The 27,968-nt window shown below is 41.2% G+C and overlaps 1 protein-coding gene across 1 annotated transcript in view; it reads right to left on the minus strand.

Moving 5' to 3' along the window:
* Nucleotides 1-8,110: 8,110 nt before the first annotated feature.
* Nucleotides 8,111-27,968, minus strand: part of Tprg1 (tumor protein p63 regulated 1) — a 106,842-nt gene continuing 86,984 nt past the window's right edge. Inside the window, exons 4-5 of the mRNA XM_057766096.1 lie at nucleotides 17,961-18,114; nucleotides 8,111-8,305 (exon numbers count right to left, since the gene is read on the minus strand). Coding sequence (XP_057622079.1) covers nucleotides 8,111-8,305; nucleotides 17,961-18,114 — 349 coding nt within the window. The remainder of the gene's footprint in view (nucleotides 8,306-17,960; nucleotides 18,115-27,968) is intronic.

The following is a 27,968-nucleotide window of genomic DNA, read 5'->3' on the forward strand; positions in this document are numbered from 1 at the left end:
ACTGGAGTTGTGGTTCATCTATGGCTCTTGTGGGGAGCACTTTCAGCCCCAGTAGCTTAATGGTGTGTGGGGTGTGTGTGAAGCTACAGTATGTGCCTCTGTTTCTGAGTAATCTTGTTGCAGTTCTAATAAAACCATTGGAGAATAGAAAGAGCTTTGGTAAGGATAAAATGTTGTTCTTTCTCTAATCAAGGAGAAGGCCTGTGTACAGCCACTCTCCTGTAAATCCACACCCCAAAACACAGAGATTCACAGAATTTTAGGCATCGGCTGCTAAAAATCCTTTGGTAACAAAATACTCCCAACATCAGCACCATAAAGTGCATTTACTGGACATCTGATGTGAGCAAACAGTTGTGCTAGCGTAGATGCTCACAGTCTCTAGGGAACAACTCGTTTAAGGGCTCTCTGTAGCATAAAGTCAGGCTGTAGTTTCTGGAGAATGGCAATCTCAACCTACATGTCTTACTTTGTCTTAGTGGCACACTCCTCTTCAAAAATTAGAAAGTTTGGTTTTACAATTCCCAGATTTCTTGTAGCTAGATGATGGATCTGACTATGTTCTAATCTTTTCTTCCAAATCTTGCACCATCATTTTCAAGTTTTATCTGCTTGTTTGCTTTTGTTTTGGTTTTGGTACTTCCCTTTCTTATCTCACCACTGGCAACATTGACATTATGCTCTTGAGAAAGCTGAGGATTCATGGGCATACTCAATTCCAGAGCCTAACACATTGCCTGGAGTACACTAAATACTTCATAAAGCACTGCAACTCTTATGAAGGGGAAGAAAGGAAATGCCCTTTCTAAGTCTTGCTCCAGGAGAACTGCCGAGAAAGGGAGCAGAATGCACCACGTGGTATCTAACTATGGCAGGCATAGTGCAGCTCTGGAGAAGCCATTGTAACCGAGGCTTTCATGTACTAGTTCATACTGGTGATGTGCACTTGCTCCCTTCTCTTGGCATGAACGTCTTCTGATTACCTAACTTTCTGCCTATGGCAGAGACAGCTAATATCTTGGTGGTGGGCCAATTCTGCCATGTTGTTTTGGCAGTTATATCGATAATCCCAGCCTAAAGCTTTGCGCCCTGTTTGTCTGAGGATGTTCTACGTGATTTTTCTTTCTGTTCAAATACCCCTGTTTGTGCTGATGTGGTGGTACATGCCTGTGAGCCCAGCATTTGGAAGACTGAAGCAGGAGCGTTGCCACAAGTCCCAGTCTAATACAGGCTACATAATGAGATGAAGATTGGTCTATACTTCCAAGTGAGACTTTGACTCAAAAAAGGCAGAATGCAACAACAAATCATGTTGAAAATAACAAAATGACTTGCGTTGTACAACAATCTGAAGTGGGTGGAATGAAAGAAGAAGAGTCATGTCTGAACCGAGCACACTGTGCTGGCTTTCTGAGGTCTGCATTCTGCAGTGGGGTCTGTTGAAGGTTACAGGCCATTGTCCATTATTGAGGAAAAACAAGGCAGGAAACTGGAGGCAGGGAGCAAAGCAGAGACCATGGAAGAATGCCATTTACTGGCATGTTGGCATGTTCAGCTTGACAGCTTGTTTTCACACACAGCCCCAGGACCACCTGCCCAGGGGTGGCTCTAACCACAATGGGTTGTGTCCTCCCACATCAATCATTAATCAAGATAGTAACCCATGGAGTTTCCTACAGGCCTATCTGATGGAGGCAATTTTTTAATTGAGGGACCCTCTTCCTAGGTGAATCTAAATTGTATCAAGTTGGCAATTGTTAACCAAGAGAGCGTGACAGGGAGACAGTGAGACAGCAAGACAGGTGGAGAGTGAGAGAGCAAGAGTATTCTATCATGAACACACCAGGCACTGGGGAAAGCATTTGTGCACTCAAGTAACAAGCACACATGCTAGAACCACCAGGCGTGGTCATATCTGACCTAACATGCCATTGTCCACTGCTATTCTACATTGTCTCTAGACTACAAATGAGCTCCTAAAAATTCAGTTGAAAATGTGATTCATAAAGTATATAAGATACCCAATTAACTACCAAGTTTTGCCAGTTCATTTCAATACAAAACTGGAAACTATGTATGGGAATGTATTCAAACTATTTTAGGACAGAAATACCACATTGGGCAAGACAATATTGATTTTTTTTTACTGGTTAACATTCTATCATTGGTGTGTTTGGGGAACTAAGAATTCTGATAGTTTAGTGTGTTAGTTAACTAAAACATGAATTAAAGGAGGTATTGTTAATGAAGGTGACATGCAGAAGAGGCTATTCAAAAGTCTAGGGAGACTGAGATTCAAACATGACTTAGCTTGTGGAAACCTTTTCATCCAGGCTCTAGATCACTGCTTCTCAGCCTTGCTAAGGTTGTGACCCTTTAATGTAGTTCTCATGTTGTGCACTCAAGTAACATAAAATTATTTCTTTCCTACTTCAGAACTGTAATTTTGCTATGGTTGTGAATCGTAATGTAAATTACTGATCCCAGTGAAAAGGTCCTTGGACCACCCGAAAGGGTAGTAACCCACAGATTGAGAACCAGTGCTCCAGCTCCTCTAACGAAATTCAGAGAGTCCTTTCTCAAGCCCATATGAAGCACATTTCTGAGGAAGACCATGGACCTTCTTGAACAACTTTACAGTGGTTATTGTCTGTAGAAAAGACCATGTTGGGAGTTGTTGCCATTGAAACGAAATCCTCAGATTCATGAAGAAGATGACAGAATAGCCAGCTTGAGTTCCAGCCACACTTCAGTCGACTGTTTTTCGAAATCGCTTAAGACTGGAGGAAGTTCTCTGCCAATGCTAGGAGCACTGTGATGGCATCCTCTTTCTCACTTTATCTTCCAGACTGAAAATAGAAAAGGAAAGTCCTGGCTAAAAATGTTAGTCCAGGTAAGGCACTCATGGAACTGCAGCTGGAGGATTGCCGTGAGTCTGAGGGAAGTCTAGGCTACAGATTGATGCTGTCCCAACTCTTGATATGGGTTATTATTGGTAGAATTAATTGCTTTAGAAAATAGACTAAACTAATGCTACTTAGAGGTAGAGTGCTTGCCTAGCCTGCTTGGAGACGTGGGTCCAGTTCTAAGTAGTAAGATAAAAATAAAAAGCAAAGTAGATCAAAGAAAACAGCAGTGAACAGGAAGAGGGCGGAGGAGTACATGCACGGGGATATTTGTGCAGAAGTCGTCTATCAGCTTACAATGCTTGAGTGTTGAACCAAAAGCAGACTCAACAAGACAGCGTTCAAGGCCTCTCTCAAACCGTTCCACATGTTCCCAAAAAGGGAAGAGAGTATCAAAGGAAGGAAAAGAACTTCTGAGTTGCATGAGATAATGCTTTGGACATGACACGGGAAAAAACTTGAATGTGTGAAGAGCCCAATTCCAGCACACTCCCCAACCCAGAATACAACACAAATATATACATATATATGTTCACATGAGTTCACCCCAGCTTGAACACACCATCTGCTGTGGTTGACATGAAGATGTCTTAAATATTTGGGAAGCTTTGACTTGAGTGTGAAATAGCATCAGAGGCATCGAGTAGAGGTGGGAAGGCTGCCTCGTGGCTTCATGCATCAAATTTCATCTTGGCCGCATCCCTCAAGGGAAGTGTGGCTTACCCTTTGCCTTGGATTTGGAGGCTAAGAAGAGTCTAGCAGACAGTATCGTCATTCCCACTTATGGCTGCAGAGTCACCTTAAGGGGTTTTCATAACCAGATAGAACAATTATTAATCAAGTCACAGTCACTTGCAGATAGAGTTACTCTACCTTAGGGGATTGGTATCTGACAGGCAATCTGGAAGCTTGTCCTCAAAAAGTGTCTTTGGAGCTCATTGTGGGAGGTGCAGTCCAAAGGTGAGTTTACACATAGGTGACTAAAGTTTCCTGTCACTGAGCATAAGAAGTCACTCCTGAGCAGCGTCCTCAAACCACAGCTACAGGATGTGGGCACAAGCCCTTGTATAATTGTTGGCCAAAAGCCAGTGAGCATTCATCCCTGTGCAAATACTTGAGCTTGTGTGTGTGTGTGTGTGTGTGTGTGTGCTGTTGTTCTTAACCTTTGAAAACCACAGGCATTAGCCTCTCTCTTTCTTCCCGTTGGCATAAGTCATCTTCTTTTCTCCAGCATGGTCTCTTGTCTGTGAAGAATTTCTAAGGAGCTTTTAAGCCTAAATTTAATACCTTTGCCCTCTCTCTGCTGCCCTACGGAATGCCAGGTAGACGTAAAGCTACCTTACAAAACATCTGCTGGCCCTGCTGGCTTCCGCAGCTTTGTTTGGGCGTTTTTTGATCAGATAGGAAATCAGAGTGTTCCAGGAGTGACCTGAGCCTTTAAGAAAATAAAGGTAATTTCTGGAAATCCCCCCTAAACAACTGTGGTCTATTGTTTTCTTGCTTTAGAATTAACCCAGCTGTATGATATGATGATCACAATGAAATTGTCCCTGAAAATAGAGGTGCTATATAGGACAGAGCAGTGGGTCAAAGAAAGGAACAGGAAAATTTAGTGTAATTTCAAAGTTGCCAAGAATTTACTATCTTTTTCAATACATGTTTTCTAGTTTCTAGGCCTATGCTTCATGTTCCGTGAAATGAAAGCATTGGTTTGGCAGGTTTCTATCCTTCCTTAGCCCCAGGGCTCGGTAAAGCGGCTCCTTGAGTAATATTTCAACAAAGGGACCACGAAACTGGGACTCAAGGCCAAAGATCTGGCAACAAATAAGCTAGTTTCTCCTTTCTATGTTAAAAGATGGGCAGATGTTCGGACACGAAAGCACCCAACGGACCCCTGGGAAGTCAGGCATGTCAACCATTACCAGCCCTTCATCATCAGCTAAGATACGTGGCAGCCTTACTTCTGGTCCCAAATGCCCCCCACCCTGGCCTACAGAGTTAAACTACTCTACACCAGTCAGCATGTCTTTAAATTCAAAAAACCTGGTAGATAAACATGACTTGTTCTGTGGCAATAGGAGGAGTTTTTTTGTTTGTTTGTTTGTTTGTTTGTTTGTTTGTTTTTTCTGAGATGCATCAGAAGACTGTGAGGGGTCTATCATTGGAAATTCAAGTAGATTCTGAAGGAAGCCTTATTAGAAATCTTGCATTGGGAAAAAGTGAAAGAAACAAAGATAGATGAAAAGCTCACCAAGCATCACAGGTCTGCGGTGATGTTTTGGCGTTAAGGTTCTCGTGTCCGGTCCAGTTTCAAATTAGATTGACAACTGCCCTAGGGAAGTGCTAGTGAAGGTTTCAGATGGCAGAGGGATGACAGGAAAAAGCCGAGGCACACACGTGGCTCCCCTGGTTTGTGGCTCTCAGTTGAGCCTAAGGACAAAGAACCCAGTGAGAGCATCAAGCATTAAATAATAGTAGCATCGTGGGACAAAGAAATAATTCACGTTGGGAACTGAATTGAGTTATTGTAGATGATGCCCCATGGTCTTTGGCAGAAGTCTCTTTAGAGAGGCAGGAGCTCAGTGTTTTATGTGTCAGTGAGAGGGTTTGACATCATCTCACTGAGGCGCCACATCTGGGAAATAAGCGTCAAGTGTCCCCAGTTTGGATATTAGAACATTAAGCATTAGGAAAGTTGAAGTAAATTTTCAGAAACTCACAGAACTAATTCGGTTCTTTCCAAAAAGAGGTCTCTAGCTATCTGAATGATTAGCAACAGTTGTTTAGAGAATAACAGGCCAATGGCCTTAAAGGATTGTATTGTCTTCTCAGATATTACACGACATAAACGCCATTCAGTGTACATGGTTTCTAATTATCTTTATATCAAGTCAGTTGAGGCTCCACACTTCAAGAAGTAACCCTTCAATCTTTGGATATTTGACACTGAAAAGATTTTCTTTTCTACCATGAAATGCTACTCAAATTCCTGAGTCCTCACTTAGCGGATGGCTCTGCTTTGGAGAACTGATTTATTAGTTTGTCAATGTCTTGTACAGATATCACTAGAGAGAGTTTGCAGGGAAGTTCTGTGCTCACTGTTCACCACACGAAACACAGATACCAGCTCTCACAGTCTAAAAGTCTCCCCCTCCTCTCCTCCATTTTGGGTAGTTTCTGCTAAGGGCGCTATACTGTGTCCTATTAGAAATTCACTTGGGAGTGTCTGAATGAGATTTAAAAGCGGGACAGACATGCACAGGGCAATCCATCATCAGGAAAATCCTTAAATGGTAACTCAAGAGAATAAGCTGGGCATTTCAGAGGCTTCTGCCAGTAAATGCCACTACCTGGAGGCATATGGGAATTTTCAGGCCACAATATTAAAATAATTTGCCAATAATGCCTGCCTCAGAAGCCCTGCCAAAACAATTGAATGACTTTTCATTCCACTACTGTTGACAGGACAGCTAAGGATTTCAACATTTCCTCTCCCAGTCTCAATAGAAGTTCCTTGCCTTAGGGACTTGAACAATATTTGCCATCATGGGGGGAAGAGGGAGGTGTGACAAAGAAGGATGAAGGAAGGAGCAAAATAGTAATGGAAGTAAACAAAATGAAATAAGGGCTCTTCAGGTTCTGGTTTGGAATGTGTGTACCAGACTGATAACTGCCTGCTCCTGAGTCTTTGAATCTGAGGACGAAAGCTTTCAAAAAAAGGGGGGAGAGGGGGAAACAGTGTAAAAGTAAACTTCAGAGGAGCCAAAGAATAAATTAGCTGGAACTTTCCATCTTAGCATCAAGGTAAGTGTCTCAACTTTGGGTCTCAGGAGAGGCAAAAGGCTTCCCGTGATGTTTATAGTGATTGGCATTCAGAGCTTCTAAGCTAAGTTAAATGCAAGATTTAATTTTTTTTAAAGGAAGAAACCAAAAGAAATAAAATACTGTCATAATTTGTTCAAAGTCAGAGCTAAGTCAAGAGGACACCAGAAGAAATAGAAGGAAAAGGAGATGGGGATTAAATTAATAAAGGCAGTGTTTTGAAATCATGCCCCCCATATCCTCTGAGATAGTGAACCTAGCAGAGGAGAAAGCCAGTCCCAACCTCACTCTAACCCTGGGGCTTTTGTTTCTTCTGTGTCCTATGCTGACATTCCACAAAAAAATGTCACTGGGAGAGGAGATGTTGTTAAAAAGAATACTTGAAAATAATACTGCAAAGTAGAACGAGCTATTGGCCAGGATTGACGGACAGTGCTATGATCAAACTGTGCTTTAGGAACTGACAGGAGGTGAAAGCCTCATTGAAAAAGCCTTGGAGTGGAGCTCCTAATTAAGAGAGCATGTTAACAGTTGAAGACCTGATCCAACATCGCCAGTGAAAGATGGAACTGAGAAGGCTGTGGGTGGTTTTTTGACGTTTGATTCATCTTTTTCTCGTCAATGTTAAGAATCAAATTCAAGGCTTTCTACAATTTGGGAAAGCTCTATGCTAATGAGCTATACCTATAGTCTTAAGAGAAGGTATTCTACGTTTGGATACAATGTTATGCCACATATCCATGTGTTATTATAATGGAATGCATTTGACTTAGAATTCAAGCCAATTGAAATTGGTAGGTTTGAGGAGTGGATTATACAAAAGAATCACAGAATATTCTGGATTTGGAAAGTGATTAATGTAAGGCAGCATCAGAAAGGCTGACGTAGGGATGAGTGGAAGATAGAAGGCGTATTCTCAGCCTTGGGATAAATATGAGAAATAGGACTATGGATGAGGATGCCCTCATAAACGGCAGCTACAATAGGAGAACCCGTGAGAGCTTTGTGAGAAGGAAACAGGGTTCAGGGGCTGAAAACTGAACCGTTGAAAGTTTAGATGCAAGAAAGAGAAAGACAAAAGTTTAAACTTTAGCAAATTTAAAATTAAGTTGCATCATGGATTCTGTCCAGAGATTTTAAATTACATAACATTCTAAAATTATATAGCATTTCATGAGCTCAGAAGTGTCTAGTTGGGTTTTACAGAAATTTGACTTCTCTCCTATGAGACTTCAAATGTCTATCAGTCTAATCAAGCTTTTAATAATAGTAATAAATCAGTCCTTTAAATGTTATTTGAAAGTAACTATTGGAATCCAAACAACATAGTGAATTTAAACACATAGGTTATCTACAGGTGATGAACTTTGTTACAAAGAGTCTCAAAAGCCAATACTCCCCCTAGCAAGGGAATAGCCAAGTTTGTTTCGGTTCCCAATAAATGACATGAGCCCGGCGTAGGTCTCGATCAGAATGGGTTGGGTTAACACCATCAGTTCCTCTTCTCTTCCAGATCCAGCAGAATTCTTGTGAGCCTTCTCAATAGCTGGGATGAGCTTGGATGTGAATCCAGACAACTGAAGAACAAAGAAGAAGCATACATTTAGTGCCTCCAGGATTCTCTGAACATCCCCACTCAGTCAGCCTCAGTGGAGGAGACTACTCTGCTGGGGGCAGCAGCTCTTCCTTCTTAAACATGAATGACCCCTCAGAAATGTTGGGATTGCTTTTATTTACCTTTTAGTATAGTACTCAGCCAATAAAGAATGCACATAGTAATATTATCTCCCTTATTTGTTTTCTATTAGTCATAACTTATGGAACATTAAGGAATCAACTTAATCAATATTTGCCCATTGTCTGTTATGAATTAGATACTTGTTGGACACTGCTCCATGCTAAAGGCCAAATATGAACATCTGCTGCCCTCAAAGACAATTGACTATGATGCAGTCTACAAAGCACATCTGTTGCGGGAAATCAAAGATAACAGACAGAAAGAGGGACAGAAATGCCTATGAAGAACGGTGTCAAAAGCGGAACCTAAGGTCTTTTTTTGCAGAATTTCCATGGGTAGAAATGGGGTTCAACAAGTCAGAGAAGGCCTAGAGATGGGCACTATGTCTTCCAGCTCAGCCTCCTTCCTGCCACATGAAAATCCCCAGGAAACATCCCTGTTTCTCATTACTCCAAAGGCACAGACAGAGAAAATACTGAATCCCATAATTCCAAACCATGTTCCTTAAGCACAATACCTAACTGACAGTGTGAACCTTTTGTTTCTGGTTTTCTTAATTTTTAGATGACTACATACATGAATATTGCATCTATATCACTCCAGTCCCCCAAAGCCTCCAAATTCCTCTCTTGCTTGCTCTTTCCTCCCTGATTCATGACCTCCTCTTTAATTATTATTGTTACACACACGTGCACATGTATGCGCATAGATATGCACCCTTTTAATCAAGTCCATTTAGCAGTGTGTGTATGTATGGTATACGTGTACAAGGCTGACCGTTTGGCTTAGACAACACTATGTGGGAGCTTATCCCTGGAGGAAACTGATTCTCCCTTCCCTCTGCAGCCTTTGGCCACTTGTCTACTCCTTCAAGCAGAGCAAAGACCTTATGAATTTCCCTCTATCCATGCCAGCATGCCAACTGATATCATGCAGGTCTTGATAAGGAAACCATATTGTTGAAAATTTCCCATCACTTCTAAAAGACATCAACTATAACCAGGCATCCTGGTCTGCTGGCTCTCCCAGACTTTGAACTCCTGTTCTCAAAGTTGCCTGACCCCTAGGTGTGGGGGTTGTGTTGCAGATGCATGAATTAGGGTTGGGCATTCCAGGGACCCTTAGTCTCTCCATGTTGGCCAGGTGTGAATTTCTGGAAAAATCTCCATCTGTTCCACAAAGAAGCTTCGTTGATGAGAGATGAGAACTACACTAACCCGTATAACTTATACCACAGCTACAAATCAGTGTTTTGATAAGCAGATTGGTGCTATTATTAATAATGTTGCTTTAACAGGTTTCTTTGGGCTGGAGATAAGCATTGTAAAAGAAAATGTAAGCCAAGCAGGTAATCTGCTTCAATCTCTTCACTCAACCCAATAGGATAGCTTTATTCCTTTCATTGTACTTAGTTTAGAGTCATGTTTTACTTTAAAAAGAGATTAATATTAATTAAAACAATTAAACTGCTCCTAACTGGTTCAGCCATTATTCAACCCAAAACATTTTGCAGTTTCCATTTTCAAAGCCAAGTTCAAGATTTCCACTTCCATAATGCCTCCCTGTTGTAGCCTGTAGCCTATTAAAAACGTTCTTATATTTTTGGTTGTGAGCCTAGCCTTTAACGGCTGAGCCATCTTGGGCTGGAGAGATGGCTCAGTGGTTAGGAAAACTGACTGCTCTTCCAGAGGTCCTGAGTTCAATTCCCAGCAACCACATGGTGGCTCACAGCCATCTATAATGAGACCTGGTGCCCCCTTCTGGCTTGCGGGCACACATGGAAGGAATGCTGTACACATAATAAATAAATAAATATTTAAAAAAAAAAAAAAAAAAAAAACGTTCTTTCCTTCTGTAGCTGGAGAGCTGTCTCAGCAGTTAGGAGTCCTTGCTACCCTTGCAGAGTACCTGGGTTGAGTTCCCAGCACCCACAGAGTGGCTCACAACCATCTGTAACTCCAGTAGCAGAGAATCCGGCACTCTCTTCTGTCCTCCAACAGCACCATGGCATGCAGACATAATATTCATGCACATAACATAAAAATAAATAGCCGGGCAGTGTTGCGCACGCCTTTAATCCCAGCACTCGGGAGGCAGAGACAGGTGGATCTCTGTGAGTTCGAGGCCAGCCTGGTCTACAAGAGCTAGTTCCAGGACAGGAACCAAAAAGCTACGGAGAAACCCTGTCTCGAAAAAAATGAAAAAATAAAAATAAATAGTTTAAAAATAATCGTCATCTTTTCTTCTCTTTCATTTCACTAATATCTCCACTCCAACATATTAACAAGTTTTCTAAGCTGAGGGGCAAGTGTGACTTTTACATGGTAAGCCATCACCAGGCTATTACTATTTGGAAATCAAATATAGTTTTACTATGGGGAAGAATACCTTTTACAGTCTGAGAGCACAGCATACTCTGTTCATCTGTCCCTCAGGCACCTATAGAATTTCTGCCACACAAAAATCTCTACTCATTCAAATGTCCACCCTCATCCTAACCCCTCTAAACACACACACACACACACACACTTTAAATTCCACATATTCTTAGCCATTATCTAAGAACATTATATATAGCTTTGCAGTTGCAGCTTTGGGTCATGTTACCTTCGCTCAAAATGCCTTATTTTGCCTTGACTCTAGAACTTTGGGAATCAAAAGGAGACATAACTAAATATCCTTTGGCAATCCAAACCCCCTCTTTCTAAGATGGATGAAAAGTTTGGTTCCAGCCTGGGCTATATACCGAGACCCTAGCTCACTAAAATGTCTCACTGAATTACGGAACACACAGCTTCATGATACATGCAGTATTAAGTACTGGGATTAAATACATGTTAAGTTGTCAATAAGGTACTCACTGGCTGTGTGCCCTTGGATAAATTATTAAGCCTTCCTGAGTTTCATATTCTCTATCCCTAAAAATGGGTATACTGATAATATCACATTCACAGGTAAAACAAGTGAGAGTGATAGACAATGGTGACATGCTCAAATAAAGCAGTAGGAGCCAGAGTTAGCAATGAGACAAGACTGGTATTCAGAATCAATGCAAAAAAAAATTAATAAGTTTGTTTCTTACAAACAAAATCATTAGCTCCATTATCATCATCATCACCATCATCATCAAGAAACCACCGCCTCCTAAAAGGTAAAAGACAGTCTCAGCATTTCTCTTTGCCAAAGCCATCTGCATTAACACGATGCCATCTCAGAGTTTAGTGTTTGTCCAACAGGATTACTGAACACTGCTTCAGCTCTCATTGTAACCGTCATTTCTTGAGACTCCCCTGTGGTCTCCAAATCTAAGGGCTGAAAGGACAATATTGACACTATTTCCTGCTCCACACATCGCGTTTCAATGGATACTCTTCATTCCCAGCCATGTCTGGAACACTCTCAAAGGGGGTCGGCATGCTTACAGAGACAAGCTGCTCCTTAAAGGAGTGGCAGACAAAAGGCCATGTCCCCAAGCTGGCTCTTGAGCATTTCAAGCACCTGAACTCAATCTGTGTGACAGGAGCACTGTGTCATCTGATATGAATGCCACCAGCCACATACTTTTGTCTAAAAGCTTTTATACACCCACCTCTGTCTCCCGCTTTTCTTTCTGTCTCAAAAAACATAGGGTCAAGTTTTAACAACTCCAGTTACACAGGGGCCATGTGTTGGTTGTGGGGGAACACAGTAGTGTTCATGGAGGAGGGGGTGCAGTATTCTTGACTTCACAGCGATTATTTACCAGCTGAGTGCCTGGGCCCCTGGTTGCTTCAGGTGTTGTCTGCCAGCAACTCCCGCATAGAATCTCAGTTTTCTTTATTACAACCATCACTTGCTTCCTGTTTATACTGGGCAGAGAGACCAGGTTTCATGCCTGCAGGCCTACATTCCTTAGCTTGGCAGGTTTTCCTAGCCTTGGGGCCACAGGTTTCAACCTTTCTCTCTGTAGAGAGGAAGGGCACCCTGGGATGAGGAACAAATCCTCATCCAATAGTGAAGATATGAAACCACTTGGCAAGTTACAATGCTGACCAAAATGTGTGTCACTTGTGCACATTTTCTCGGCAATTATCAATTGCTTTGCACGGACCCTGTAACTGTGAGTAATTTAAAGTGTACAGAAACACAAAAAGATGATGAGACAGAAGTTTCTTTTCTACACAAGAAGTTTCCACTCATTCTGTCTTTCAATCTCATCCTATCCACTCCAGCTCTCCCTTCTGAAAACTACACACACACACACACACACACAGAGAGAGAGAGAGAGAGAGAGAGAGAGAGAGAGAGAGAGAATCACATGCATACAACAAAGAAGTCCTTTAGGCTTATACCTAGTTCCATGAATATTAGTAACTGCTAAGGTTTGGATATATATTTATCATTGTATAGTCTCAGCTCATTTACTTAATCCCCGTGTTTAAGAGAATTGACTTTTAAAATGAAGATATTTACTCCTATCTTAGATGTTTTCTTAGTAAATTTACATGACAATATCACTCATGCCAAAAGCAATAAAGATAAAGTAAAAAGTATATAATATGTAAAATTATCTTTATGTGCTATGCAAGTACCTTAAATGCAACATAACCTAGTATCCTACATTTCCATAGCTGTGCATTGTGAGTAGTATATGGCATGTATGCAGATTTGAAAAGATTTCAAGGTGGGCAGGTTATGCAGACTTCTGGGGAGAATCTGCTTGAGCCCCGTGTTTGCACAACATAGACATGGCCTACACTTCTCATGGGTAATGGGAGGTATCATATTTTTACATCACATGATAGAAACATGAAGGTTGAGTTACACGTAGCCAAACTGTTCAATGACTTACAAGCTAATGAATCAACCTATCATTAATAGGCAATGTTTACAGATAGTTTAAACTTGAATTTGAACACCTGTGTATATTAACACATCTCTCTCGAGTACCTTGCTATACTACCTTAGTAACTCAGCCTTGATACAATGATGAAGGCATAATTAAGGACATCCATGAGAGCCTGGAAAACAGAATTACAACTGTTCATTTGGGAAAAACTCACACTAAGAAAGCTACCACTGTCCTCAGCTATTAAATAGTCTACGTTACCTTGCTATTTATCTTAGACTGGACATTTAGTGTGTGTTTCTTGCTTGATGTCGCTCATGTTGGTTGTAGTTCTATTTTTTGTGTATGTTTTGGTCTTTTTCTTTTGGACAATACTTGATATTTGTTCTTACTGCATATTGTTTTGTATTAGATTTAGTGCCCTCTTATTTAGACAAGATGGGGAGGTGTTGTGGGAATTCATTCAGCCAATAACATTTTGGGTATCAGCATCATTAGGACATGGTCTGAAGTACTGCATGTGGACTGATGAGCTCAGATGAAAAGCGAGCTCGCTCTCTTGGCTGGTGATCAAGTTTCTGTACACAGTTCCCCAGCACGAACAGAGCAGAGGACCACAACGGCTTTCTTATTGTGAATATTTCCCAAATAAACAGTTGTGATCTGTTGAGATTCCAGGCTGCTCATGGACTTCCTTAATTACACCTAACCAATGTCACCAAATCTGAATTGTCTATCTCCAACTTTCTCTACGGCAATTTATAAAGTTCTAACCACCTAACTATTTGATGGATGATTCAAGCTCAATATCTCATAAACTAATCTAACCCCTCACATTCTTAGTTATTGCCATTCAAATTCAAGTAATCACCATCTAACCACCCAGTAACTACCTTGCCAACTTCTCTGCTGTTTTCTGTATCTTATTGGTCATGTGTTTTAGTACATTTCTGCTGAGTAATTTGAAATTTCCTTACTCCCTCTTACTATCACTCCAACTTACCTGGGCTCTTATAACTGTTATCTAAGCCATTATATATTCCTATTGGGGAACTATATAAGATTACCACCAGATAAACAACTCTTTCTCTTCACGGACATTACGGACACCCTGACCCACCTTCATTTTTTGTCACTGGAAGCAAACTTGCATTTTAGTCCATTGGTTTTCATTTTAAATCTTTAAACATTTCCTTGCTGCTGTTGTCAAACCCTACCTTGAAGGTGACTCAAATATTATCTAATTTGTGTTTGCATCCTTAGCGACAACTATACCTGTATTCTGTTGATCCCAGAAAATGTAAAGTGAATAAAGAGATTCTAAGAAAAATAACCAGGAAAGAATGAAGAATGGCTGAGGTTTGTTTTTTTTTTTTAATAGACTGACTCATTAGCTTGTAAGTAATTTGAACAGCTTGATTATGTGTACCTCGACCTTACAGTTCCTCTCCCCTGGGACACAATATTTGCAACATTGAGTGGAATTGCTTCTTGACTTAGATTAAGTTATGCGTGTCTCCAAGTTTCCTCTATTTTATTCATAAGAGAAATGGAAAGATCTCAACTTTTTAAAAAATCTCATTGCATGAAAATATTCACATAAGATTCGGCAAAGGATCCCTCTTCAAATCTCCACTTCTGTGTTAGCATAGCAAGGCCTTAGTCAGACTCAGACCCAGAAAAAGTGCTAATGACATATAATATTATAACATGTAAACCAACAACAAAAAGGAGCTAAGACTTGGACACTTAGATCAAAGACTAACTCACATCTCAGATGGAGACCATTTGCGTTTGTAGAAAGCTTCATTTGTGATGATCTTTTTTTGTTGTTGTTTTTTTTGTTTTGTTTTGTTTTTTTCGAAACAGGGTTTCTCTGTGGTTTTGGAGCCTGTCCTGGAACTAGCTCTTGTAGACCAGGCTGGTCTCGAACTCACAGAGATCCGCCTGCCTCTGCCTCCCGAGTGCTGGGATTAAAGGCGTGCGCCACCACCGCCCGGCTGTGATGATCTTTGAATAAGAATTGACTTTAGCAAATGAAAGTTCCAGGCTGGTGCCAGAAAGGGAAAGGAAGGAGGAGGAGGAGAAGGAGATGAAGAAGACAGACCTTATACTAATAATTCAATAAGATATGATCATGCAGTGGTTTCTCTTGCCATGTCTAAATTCATCCCTCCAGACTATGTCCTGTGCAATGTCCCCTTTGATCATTGTTTGTTCTCATCTATTGAACCAGCTTCCCACTCTACTCTGTAAGAAATTCTGCCAACCTTCTTTACAGTCACACAAAGAAACAAAAGGGGAAAAAGCCTTAAAATCAACACATTTAACAGAGCCATAAGGTAATATGATTGACTAGAAATGATCAATATTTATAATATTTGCATGAGCATGCATACACATCACACACACACACACACACACACATACACATACACACCAGGAGCTCTAGTGCTAAGCGCAGTGCTCTGGTCTCCCAGCTATATTCATGAATACTTAGGCAATGATTCTAACTCCCTCCAGTATTTCACCTTTCACGCTCTTTGAAAAAAAAAAAATATTTGATTGCATCTGTATGTAGGAGACCAAAACAAAGTACCATCAAACCATCACATTTCTCTGTAGGCAACAGAACGTAGTCCTTCAATCTTTCATTGTGAACTTCTTCCAGCAAAGGCCATTCAGAAATAAGTACCTACTGCATCCGGTACAAGGAACAAGAGAAGGCTTGTCCCGGGGAGTGACACATTTAATAGCTAAGTTAGGTAAGTATTTGTATTGGCTAATAGTGAAGTTCAACTATTAATACAAAAATATATATCATTTTAATGATTAAAAAATGGTTTTCCTTTAAAGAAAGGAAATTCCCATGAGAAAATATCATTATTATACATTTTAGTCTGGATTAGCAGGTATCTTAATAAATGTCTTCCATTGCAAGTAGTAATAACAATGAAAACTGGGAGTTTGGGGAGGGTATGGACTGAAGAGGCAGAGGCTATGATGCAGGCATGTGTGTGTTACTAATAAGGACTTTTGAACACAAGGGGAGCTGGTACCACCTCTGAAGTTGGGTACTTTACCTTGGCACACATTCTCCCTCTGCCTTTCAACCCCCTCCACAAGTCCGCTCTCACAGTCGGGCTTGGTGGGAGTGTTCTGGTGTTGGTCTTGGTTTTCACTTTGTTTTGTTTTGTTTTGCTGGCTTTAGGTGGTAAAGCATCAGCCTAGGAGCTGCTGTTGATGGCTTGGTTGGGGGATTGTGAAACGGGTATCATATGAAGTGGAGCAACGTGATCCCCGAACTAATTCAGTGCTTGCAATGGCGGGAGCCAGAGTCAGCCATGAAAGCCTGGGCCTCTGGGGACACCTGCATCAATCCCAGCAGGATCACCGACTTTTCCTGGGAGTAGACTGTATCAAAGCCAATTTATCTGTTTATTAGGGAGAATTAAGACCCCGTCTAGTTTCTAATCACAGACACATTGCCTCAAGGGCACTTGCCAATTTACAGTTGTTTATTTACACCACACAAATTTACTTCCATAAATAGGTACATGTATATTAATGCCAGAATTTTAATATGCCATCAATGGGACTCCAGACACTAACTGGCAAGTTTGGAATGCATGCTAAATTAGGTATTAGTGTTTTAAAGTGAAAGACAAATGTTAAGGTAAACATTAAAACAGGACAGAAAAGACAATGACTTCTCAATCTCTGTGCACACACTCATGTGTGTATTTGGTTTTGTAAAAATAGTTTGATTTTTCAGCAAATCTTCCACTCCGACTGGTTTACTTTCTAATTATGAGGAGTGTCTCTGAGCTTTAGCATTTCATCTATGATAAGTAGATTAACTCTATTTAAGTAATAGAAAGCCACATTGGCTGTTTGAATTATAGCATTTGAAGTGTTGCGCTTGAATGCTTTCTTGATTGGTGGCTGCTTTTGAGCCAATGATGGTTCGATATTTTAAGATTTATTCGCTACTAAAGATTGCTTCCATTCATGAGGAGCTGCCCCTCTCTAGGCTAACCAGAAGCGATGAGAGAACAGCACAAGAGACTCTCTGTCACCAAAGAGATAAATGTCTGCTTGAGAGGATGAAAATGGAGGCATAAAAAGAGCCACCGTGGCTTTGTGATGTATGGAGCATCTAGACATGCTATCCATGTCTAAATAACAGTCTAGTGAGATTAGACGAAAGGGCAGTATCCACCACACTCTCTCTAGAGATGAGACCACCAACACTATCCCATGGAAAGAAATGACTTCATAAAGTCTGACCAAAGAGCCAGTATGACGAAACATACTTTACACTATCCCATATTTCTTTCCAGATTAACGCAACCAATATGAATCTATATAGAGAATGTCCCATGCACCCTCTTGCAATAAATATAACTAGCCAACATAAGTACTCTAACTTGCTATAATATTCCATTAAAAGATGACAGCAAGAGGGAAGGGACACATTATGGCTACATAAACATGACACATGACGTCTATGAAATAGCTATACTCTTCATACAAGTGTCTAAAGAGGCATTAAATTTTTAGCGACACACCTTCAGGTTGAGTCTTAACAGTTTTTAAGACAGAGCTTGTTCTAGAAGCACACAGCTTCACCGAAAGAGCTAATATGTGACAAAGTACCATCTACCTTGCAAATCTCAAGGAACTTCTCATTGGTGTGTTTCATAGGATGCTCAGTGAAGGTAGCATAAGGAACCTCAGTGGACCACGGATTCCAGCGTGACAATAGAGACTGTCCCTCGGTGCTCCCCCAGCAAATCCGAAGGCCTTCTCCTGGTCTCCTAAAGGAAGCAGATTTTTATTAGACTGGACATTTCTGTTAAATTCTTTGCAGGATAATTGATCACACTGTGTAAAAAGAGTCTCCTGATTCATTTAATAAAGAGTGAAATGGCCAATAGCTAGGCAAGGGAGAATAGGCAGGACTTCTGGAAAAAGAGAGGAACTTGGGATGAATCTAGACACAGCAAGACGTGGAGCAAGACTTAGGACTCTCAGGTCCCTAAGTCAGTGACTCCTCCCTTGTATCTCCCAGTCCTCTATTCCCTGCACAAAGCTTAGCTGATGAAGCTGCAGCGAGAGACACACCAATGTGTATAGAGACTCTGCCGGCTCCTATCCCTAACCCCACTACTGACTCCTGATGTCCAGAAGGAAGTCATTGTCTAACAGAACCCAGGCCTGGTCCTCTGTTGCATACAAATACAAAGCAAGGGAAAGGCAAACAGGAATAGGAGGCAGGAAGCCATGACAGAAGAACAATGCTACGTGACTAGAACTGGCATGTATTTGGCATCTTCTTTTCAATGTGTCCAACTGAATTTTGGGTTTGTGGTTTCATGGGGCTCTGAATGCAGAAAGGTGCCTGAAGGACTAGCCAAACCCAGGTGCATTCAACAAGCTTTAGAACCAATGGGCTGCAGTTCTGAGCAGCGGCTCCATGAAGCATTCATTCAGTTCATTTCTTCTAGAAATTCAATCCCGGGATTTTGAGAATGAAAAACCAGAGCTTAATGGTGGTGCCTCCACAAAGCTGTCACTTCCTGTATTAAAGAAGGATTCCTTTGGGAAGAGCATGTGGTTTCTGAATGTTTATTCGTTCAGAAATGAGTGTAAACAGTCTCCCACATGCTCACACAGCTCCGCCTCTTAATGGCTGATGCCAAGCTGAGTCTTACAAAAGGAAAGAAAGAAAGGAACACTGCCTGCCCAGTTCTCAGGTATTTGGTGATTGCGTTTGAAAGGTGAAACTCAACGTGTATGTGTGTGTTGTTTTGTTTTTATTTAGTCCTTTGCCTAAGAAGAAGAAGAGGAGGAGGAGGATGGAGGAGGAAGAGAAGAAAGAAATGAAAAAAGAAAAGAAGGAAGGAAGGAAAATAAAATCCGAGTCAAGCCTCTGAAGTTTCCTTTGCAAACCCCACCTTCTCAGATTCTGTATTGATTCTGGTCACAGCCTTGCATTTTTGTTTTGTTTTCTTTTTCTGTCCTGACAATAAATCGCAAACTATGAATACGAGCTTGCTCATTTGAGGAGCATTCTGGCTTGAGCCAATTAACACAACTTGCACAATGGAATTATTTACTACTTCATATGTCAATTTTTGCACCAAGTACAATTTTGTTTCTCCAAAAGGAATGAAAAATCTGTCAAGAAAGCCTCCATAATAAGTAAACTTGTCTTTTTTTTTTTTCCTTTAAGGACTTGAATGAAAGGCAAGCATAAAATTCAAGAAGGATATTATTGTTAAATATCTGATCACTTTAACCATGACAATGGCCTTTTCCGGAACAATAAGAGCTGCTAAGAAGTTGGAGGGAAAATATAAAACTAAGCGTTCACTCCATAGGTGGCATCTGAGGTGAGGCTTGTCAGGCTCTGTAGCATAGGACTTTGATAAACGTTGTGGTTCGCTCCTCTTCTGTTAAATGTTTTTGGGAGAACTGTGATGATTGAACACACCTTATGGCCAGAAATAGTTGATGCTGCAGTAAACTATGCTCACAGAGAGACTAATGCAAATGTGAGTTAATAAAACAGAGAGCAAAGGACAATGAATGAGTGTTCAATATGTTAGTCAGACTGTGAACAATCACGTTCCCCTTTCTGAGTGTTGTACGAATTAGAATCTGATTTATTCATCCTACTGAACCTTCAGAATATGTTTGGACATTCAATAAAAATTGTATGACCTCCACATCCATTCTTCAGTCACTGGGGGTTTAGATATTGTAACATTTAGTTATGTCAGTACTGGGAGTGATATAAAAACTTTGATCACGTCATACATATAACTCAGAAACATCTATAACAAAGCTCCACATGATTTGATGCCCTCTTCCAGCACCCCATTCCCCCAAACACATACATATACCCATATATAAATAAAATAAATCTTTCTTTAAAAGAATAGATAAAAACCATTGTATATGCTATATATGAAATTATTCCATTAACACATTCAAAGCTTCATATTTTTAAATCTGTTTAATCTAGACAATAGTATGTTTGGAGCTAACTTGATAGACATAGGAAACACAGAATGGAATTAATCAGGCCAACAAATCAAGAACTGCTAGTGAACTAAAGCAAACAGGAGGGAACAACCTTCAGCACACAGGAAGTCCCAGGAGGTTCTGTGCTTGTCAAGGTCATCAGCCCCTTTCCTCCACCTGACTCTGCCCTCGAACACTTTCCTTTGTGCTCTGTCTGCTTTTCAAGTCATAGTTTAGTGTTGATGATTCCAGGAACTTAAGGTCTTCGGACAGACCTCCCCACGGCTAGCTTAAACCAGCTTTCAAACCTGTTTTCTTTAGAAGTAAACGCAGCCCCTTAGCTGTTCTAACGGGTTAAGAGAACCTCTGCAATGGGCTCGGAAGTCGGCACCTAACCTGTGGCCTCCGTTCTGTCCTTAGTGCTACTACTTAATTAGAACAGCTTCTGTTTGTGCAATTGTAGGTAAGAGGGGACCCAGACCCCATGTTCCAGGAGCAAATCAGATGATCTCTGAGCCAGGTTGGCCACTGTTTTATCTTTCCAGACCTGCACATACACACAGAAACCTGGCAGCAATGGAAGATTCTCACCGAGACTCCTTCTATTGTTCCTTTCTACCCTCTGAATCTGGCCTGCATTTTCATAGTTCTAGGCGTAAGAAAGATGATGTCTTTACCTGGACTGCATTTTCATCATTCTGGAGGTAAGAAAGTTGCTGTGGTCTTTGCTCCTGACCAACTTCAAAGTCTCACAGACACAGGCCAAAATAGAGCAACTTTCCTAGAGAACTTGGTGAAATGTTTGAGATGATCCTAGACTTCTTAAGTTAGAAGGAACATTCCACGATGGTTTCCACATTATTCTATCTCTTTCTCTCTTGCACACACAGACACTCACATGCATACACATACATATACTCAGTCACATACAAACATACACACACACACACACACACATTCTAAGAGCTAGAAATTTCAAAGGCCTCAGTTCCTTTCAGAGCCATGTTAATTATCTGTTCTCCTCAGTGACTCAGAAGTCTAAAATACAGTTCTTGGTCGGGAAGAAAGCCTAGGCAATCACAGTTTTCAGTCACCACAGCCAACCAGGTTTGCCTTCTACAGTAACAAAGCAAGAAGCACGTTTATCATGAAGGAATTACTCATACAAGAGCCAGAGAACTATGTGTGTGGAGAGAGAAGTATGGTTTAAAGTGACTCCGAGTTGAATGGAGAGAAGCGTTTCTCCAGTCAGGCTTGAGTCTTTTCAGGAAGGCCTCCCGTCCCTCCTAGGAAATGTGCCCTGCCACTGCCTTCTCTGGCTTAACACTTGTCCACTCCACAGATTTTTCTTCCTTGGGGGGGCGAAGCCATGCATCATTTTGCCTAGGTCAGCACAGCCAACTTCCCTGACTCCTGCTCTTCTACCTTGGCCTCCCAAGATTCTCCGCTAAGGCCTGAGCCAAAGACTGCTCCCAAGAATGAGAGCTAGCAGCTTCCATTATTACCTCGTCAGCTGCCCCTCCTTTCCCCTCATCTCAAATCTCAAAGCCGCACCACAGAATTAAAAACATAGCCTGAGGTGCTGAATGGAGATTTATGAGGAAGCACAGATATTAACTCTTACTCTAAACGCAGGGCGTGTGCTTGTAAGTAACTGGTGAGCAAACACAGGGCAGCCCAGGCAGGGGACGGGGGGGGGGGGGGGGGGTGCAGTTCAGAACAGCCCAGCCTATTTTCTTCCTGTCTCCTTTTTCGTAACTTCCAGCTTTCATTGTTGAAAGGCGGATCTGCTAGCCCCATGAAATGTTAGTCCCTTGCTTATTTAATCTGGACAAAAGCAGGGGGCCGAGTTGGCATCGTGGTAGGTATTCAGAATCTCCCTTGCTCATTGAATGACCTCAGATGAAATATTTTCCATGACAAGAACCCAAAAGATGCTGGCACAGAGTCAGACAATGAGATTTGCAGAATGTGTTTACATTTTCTCGGTGTCCCTAGGCTGTTCCAAGCCCATGGGCAGGTGCTGTCTTTATCTCCTCTCTTTGCTCACCTGGCTCTCTCCCAGAAGTCTCCAGGGCCTTGGGCTCGGTGAGATTAACCATTTACTGGCACGAATAACCACAAAATCCTGTAGGTGATGTTACCGGAGGAAAGGTAAGTGGTGACATCGGAAGGACGGCAGTGTCATAACCAACCTCAGACGGGCTATGGTGGCATGGTAAGAGCATACAAAAACTCCTGCAGCCTGACTGACAGCTATTTTATTTGATGTCTTGAACCCTTAACTTCTTTCCAAGTGTCCATCTATGAAACCAGGCAGATGATGTTAGACGGTCTCTTAGGGGCTTTTTTTGTTTTGTTTTTCTCTTCTAAAACAGGACCTGTGCTGAAAGTCCAAATTTAATAATACACTCACTAAACAGGAGTTAAACAAGCAAACAAAACAAAAAGGCTGCTTGATGACTATAAAAAGTCCTCAGGCAGTTGCTCAGGATTGTCCAAAGATGGTTTAAGAAGACATAAAGACCTCAAGGTATGAACTCAAAAGTGGAACTCAAAGAAAGTGAGAGTGAAGAGGTCCAAAGAGGGTGACCAAGGTGGCTGCAGAGCTCCCAGGCTCATGGTCCTTACAAAGTCTGCCCATCTGCCTAGAAGAGCTGCCTCTGACCAGTCAGGCCCGTGGGGAAGAAGTGTAAGGCCTACACCAAGGGTTTACCCAAGTGTCTAGGGTTCCCAGTGTTAAAGTGTGCCCAGGAGTGAGGCTGCCGAATCACTCCACCACTGGAAAGCGACAGTTTCGGGTAATAAGCTCTCTAGACTGGCAATCAGGAAAACTGGGTTCAGTCCCACAGTAACTCTCTTTGTGCCTTGAACCTGGGTACATTTCTGAGTCACTATTTTGCTTCTTACAAAATCATGGTAGTTCTAGATTAGATCCTCTCCAGAGGAATCGCGCTGTATAACACTCCTGACCCACCAGGGCGAAGGAGTCAGTGCTTTTCCATTTTGTTTAAATGACAGAGAAGTACAGCTTTTGTTTTTTCCTTCAGAGTTTGTGTGGTTAGATTATTTAGAGGGAAATTGTTCTAAAAATCGTCCACTTATTTTCTTTGATAATCCTAAAAATAATTCATTCTTCAATCACATGATCAAAGTTGCCCCAGTCCCCATGCTTTGGCCAAGAAGGGATTTTCCGTTCAGCATTTTTGTCCTATCATCCTGGATTTTTTTTTTGTTTATTATTTTTTGGTTTTTTTGTTTGTTTTTTGTTTTTCTTTGTTTTTTGAGACAGAGTTTCTCTGTAGCTTTGGAGTCTGTCCTAGAACTAACTCTTGTAGACCAAGCTGACCTCGAACTCACAAAGATCCACCTGCCTCTCTGCCTCCTGCTGGGATTAAAGGCATGTGCCACCACCATCGGGCTTCACCCTGGATTCTTTAATGCTACGGAAACAGAGAGCAGATCTGGAAGGATGCTGAAGCCCTCAGAGGACCAGCACGTGCTCTAGCACTTTCCTCTCCGAAAGAGGCTGTCAATCATTGAGAGTGAGATGATTTGTCCCTTGACTAAAGGATGCTAGACTGCTGAGTTTATTGGTTGTGTGTCAGCCATCTCTCCATAAACCATCTCCCTGCCATTTCTTGCTCTTATCAACATGTCACTGACTGGAGTAACATTCTACTGACTAGAGTAAAATTCTAGTTTGAATTTTTTTAAACTCATAACAGGAGCATACTTACTAATACTATTGGATCCATAGGCAAATGATTAAATAAAAATATTCCTCTTTGCGGGCCATTTTCTCTAACGGAAATACATAGTTCAAGGGGAAAAGCTGAATTTCTCTGGTGCCTTTTAAGTAGAGACCTAATGCAGTGGCACTGGCGCGAAAAGACAAAACCTGCAATTCTTTTGGACCGGGGCACTTAAGTGGTCCAGGCTGTTCTTATAGTGCTGGCATTTAACATGACGGCTTGGATTGGAGGTAGCTCAAATGATAAAGTCCTTCATGTCAAAAGCATGAAGACCTGAGTTTGGATTCCCCACAACCCACCCAAAAGCTGAGTGTGGCCACATAAATCTGGAATCTTACAGCCAGGAAGACAGGAGGACCCATGGAGCTTGTTGGTCCATCTGATCTCCCCAAGTCAGTGAGTTCTAGGTTCACTGAAGACTTGATCTCAAAAATAAAGGTAAAAAGTCATAAAGGAAGACAGTTGACATCATTCTCTGGCTTTCACATGCTTGAGCACACACATAAACCCATCCATGAATACATCTACATGCATACACCACACAGACACAGAGAGACAAACAGATATACATGCATATGTATACACACACATGTCCACACACACAAATGACACAAATGTACACATAAACACACACGTCTTTCTATGGATGGAACTGACATAAAATTTTGTCATTCCTAGAGTCATTCTCTGGCAAATACTAGCATTGTCATTTTCTGGATAAAAAAACTGATATCCTGTAACGCTCTAAAGTGTTTTGGAATGCTATTTCAATAATATTTAACTATTACTTCAATTAGAAATATTTACGTTCATCTCTACTAACCTATCTTCTAGAGAACAAGGGATGTTTCTCTGGATAACATAGCAATGAGAATTCAGAGAAAGGAGCAACCTTCTACAATCCGATGCTGAAAGAAGGTTTACTGCCTTACAGGAGGGTTTAAAAAACAGACAACCTTTTATATGGTAGTTGGTGAACATGAAGACTAGAAAACATGAGAAAGCAAGTTTGAAAATATAAATATAACGTGAAGTTAATGAAGAGAAAGGAACCCATGAAATCTATATAATAAAAAATGCATCATGAGGTATGATTTCTGCCTTTATGTGATAATATTTATTTCTAGTTGGAATATCTTAAACAAACAGTTGATAGAGACAGGCCAGAACTCTAGAAATCTGTAGAAGTTGTGATGGAAAGTTCTGGGGACTTGAGCAAGCCTGTGAACCATCTAACATAGCCTAATTCTATCATGGAAGTCTCTGTGGGGAGTGGCTTAATTAACTGAAGAAACTTGTCTCTCTCTCTGGCTGCCAAACTCAAAACTGGAGAATGAAGAGGCATTGTGTTCACAGAGGTGAGGGGGAAACACTGCCAAGCCAGATGTCCTTCTTGGTCCTTAGCCATTAGTGGAGCCTAGCTTTGTCCTCTGCCAGTCTCCTAGTCCACATCATCAAGAAGAGTAAAGATGAAGGTACGGAGAAGAGCATCAAGGTTTCAGCGGTAGCAGTGGTGACAGAGAAGGCAAGAAACAAAAGACGAACCATTAAATGACACACAACAAGCTAAGTATCTGGCTTTCTGCCATTTAAATAAAGACAGTGAGAACTTTAAGACATCCTGTATGAGCTGAAATGGACCATTTGGAGCTACATTTTCTGAAGACTAGGCATTCAATATTTGCTAGTCAGACTGTGCTATGGAGAACACAAAACACTTTTAACATGCATGACCCCACTGTTCTCTGTGAAACTGCCATTACTTCAAGACAGATCATATGAAAACCTGAATACACAGAGCTACTAGAATTAATGCACAGATACTTCTGAGGATGAAGTGGCATTCACTTTATTTTTTAGTCCACAGATTTGAGCCAAGTCTGCACATTGCAAATGCTAGCTAATAAGATGACACTTTCAGGAGAGGTTACCCATTCCCAGCTATGTTCATAGCCAGGTCTGGAGCTGACCTATATCTGCAGCGGTGGAAAAGCAAGGCCACATGCAAGAATCCATAGCCAGTGTGGTTAATTCTAGTTCTACTTGCAAACCAAAAAGCAAGCTTGCCTAGCAATGGGAACTTTTTGCCAGTCCATGGACCTAACATTGAACATGAGGGACAATCACAGAAAATGTTTTTTTTAAAAATAAATAAATAAATAAAAATACTAGGAAGTTAGCACTCTTGCTACAACTAGGGCATTGTTTTTCTTCATTTAAAAGGTCTTACTGTAAAGGGTTTACGCTGATTTAGTGTGGATATAATAACCTACATGTTTAAGAAATAAATGTCAGCATATATAGCAAAGACTAACTGCCAGGCAAGAGGTCAGAGGTCTACTTTCAACATCTCCAAATCTCATTGGAAGCTCACAGTGTAGGCTTCCAGTCTCTACACAGGATGAAACTGAGGCCCAAAGTCTTCAAACAGCAAGGGCCAGAACCGATATCTGAACTACGTTCCCCAGCTCCTAACCATCCCATGGTCTCCTACTACCAAACAAGACCGTGAAGAATACAAAGTGTTCATCCCCCACAAGCAGAAGAAATCGGTGTGTTGAGAGTGCCCAATCTTATCGGTTGCCACTCTTCCCCTGAATCCACCCTAACATTTACTTCTAGCTTTTAAAACACACATTTATTGATTGATTTGGTTTTTTGTTGTTTAATACACATTGGGCTTTGCCTGTGTGTATGTCTGTATGTCCCCTCCTGTTTACTGCTTCCATTCACCCCAAGTTTACCTAGAAGATCTCATCTAATTCCCCTTCCCAGAGCAATCCATGTGGCCCTCTTAGGGTCTTCCTTGTTTTCTAGCTTCTCTGGAGCTGTGAACTGTAGTCTGGTTATCCTTTGCTTTACATCCTATATCTACTTAGGAGTGAGTATATACTGTGTTGATCTTTCTGAGTCTGAATTTTTTTTCTAGTTTCATCCATTTGCCTGCAAATTTCATGAAGTTATTGATTTTTTTTATGGCAGAGTGGTACTCCATTGTGTAAATGTACCACATTTTCTTTATCCATTCTTTAACTGAAGGGCATCTAGGCTGTTTCCAGGTTCTGGCTGTTATGAATAATGCTGCTATGAACATTGTTTAGCAAGTGTCCTTGTGGTAGGATTGATTATATGCCCAAATTGAGTATGAGTACTTTACCTACATGTGAATAGCTATATTGTATCTATGCCTGCTGCCCAAGAAGGTCAGAAGAGGGCTTCAGATCCCCTGTAAATGGAATTCTGGGTGATTGTGAGCTACCATGTGAGTCCTGAGAAACAAATTCAACTCCTCTGCAAGACTAGTACTTAAGCATTGAGTCATGTCTCCACCCTATTATCTGTAACTTCTAACAGACAGAGTGCATAGTCTACACTGAACATTTTCCCTTCTGTTATGGTCAACAAGAGTCATTCAAGTTGTCCTACAAGAATAATGTGGTCAATGGCCTGTTCCCTCCCAGTCAAAGTGGTTGATTCTACCAAACACGGAAGAAACATCCATGTCAACAAACATCCGTGTTTCTCATGAGGTACTTTGATGTCATGAAAGCAAAGCCCTAGTTCAGAGAATCCAGGTTATAATCCTACATTAAACATTTTTACAATATCTATTTCTGTATTGGAGAAGCCACTACAAACTCACAGTCCATTTTCACATCTATCTGTTTAGCTGACCCACCCACAGCCCTGTATGTAGAGTGCTGGCTTCCTCTGATTTTAAGCTCCCCTTGAGCTGTATTAAAATGTCAACATGATGGCGATGAGAACTCCATGTATTCCTGCGAGGCTTTTTGCTCTAAGCCTACCAATTCAGAAACTGATGGGGTAGAGAGGAAGAAGAGAGTGAGTTTGAAAATACTAAACTACACACAAAAAAAAACTTAAGA

The sequence above is a fragment of the Chionomys nivalis genome, chromosome 3 (genome assembly GCF_950005125.1).
Source record: "Chionomys nivalis chromosome 3, mChiNiv1.1, whole genome shotgun sequence".
Taxonomy (NCBI): Eukaryota; Metazoa; Chordata; class Mammalia; order Rodentia; family Cricetidae; genus Chionomys; species Chionomys nivalis.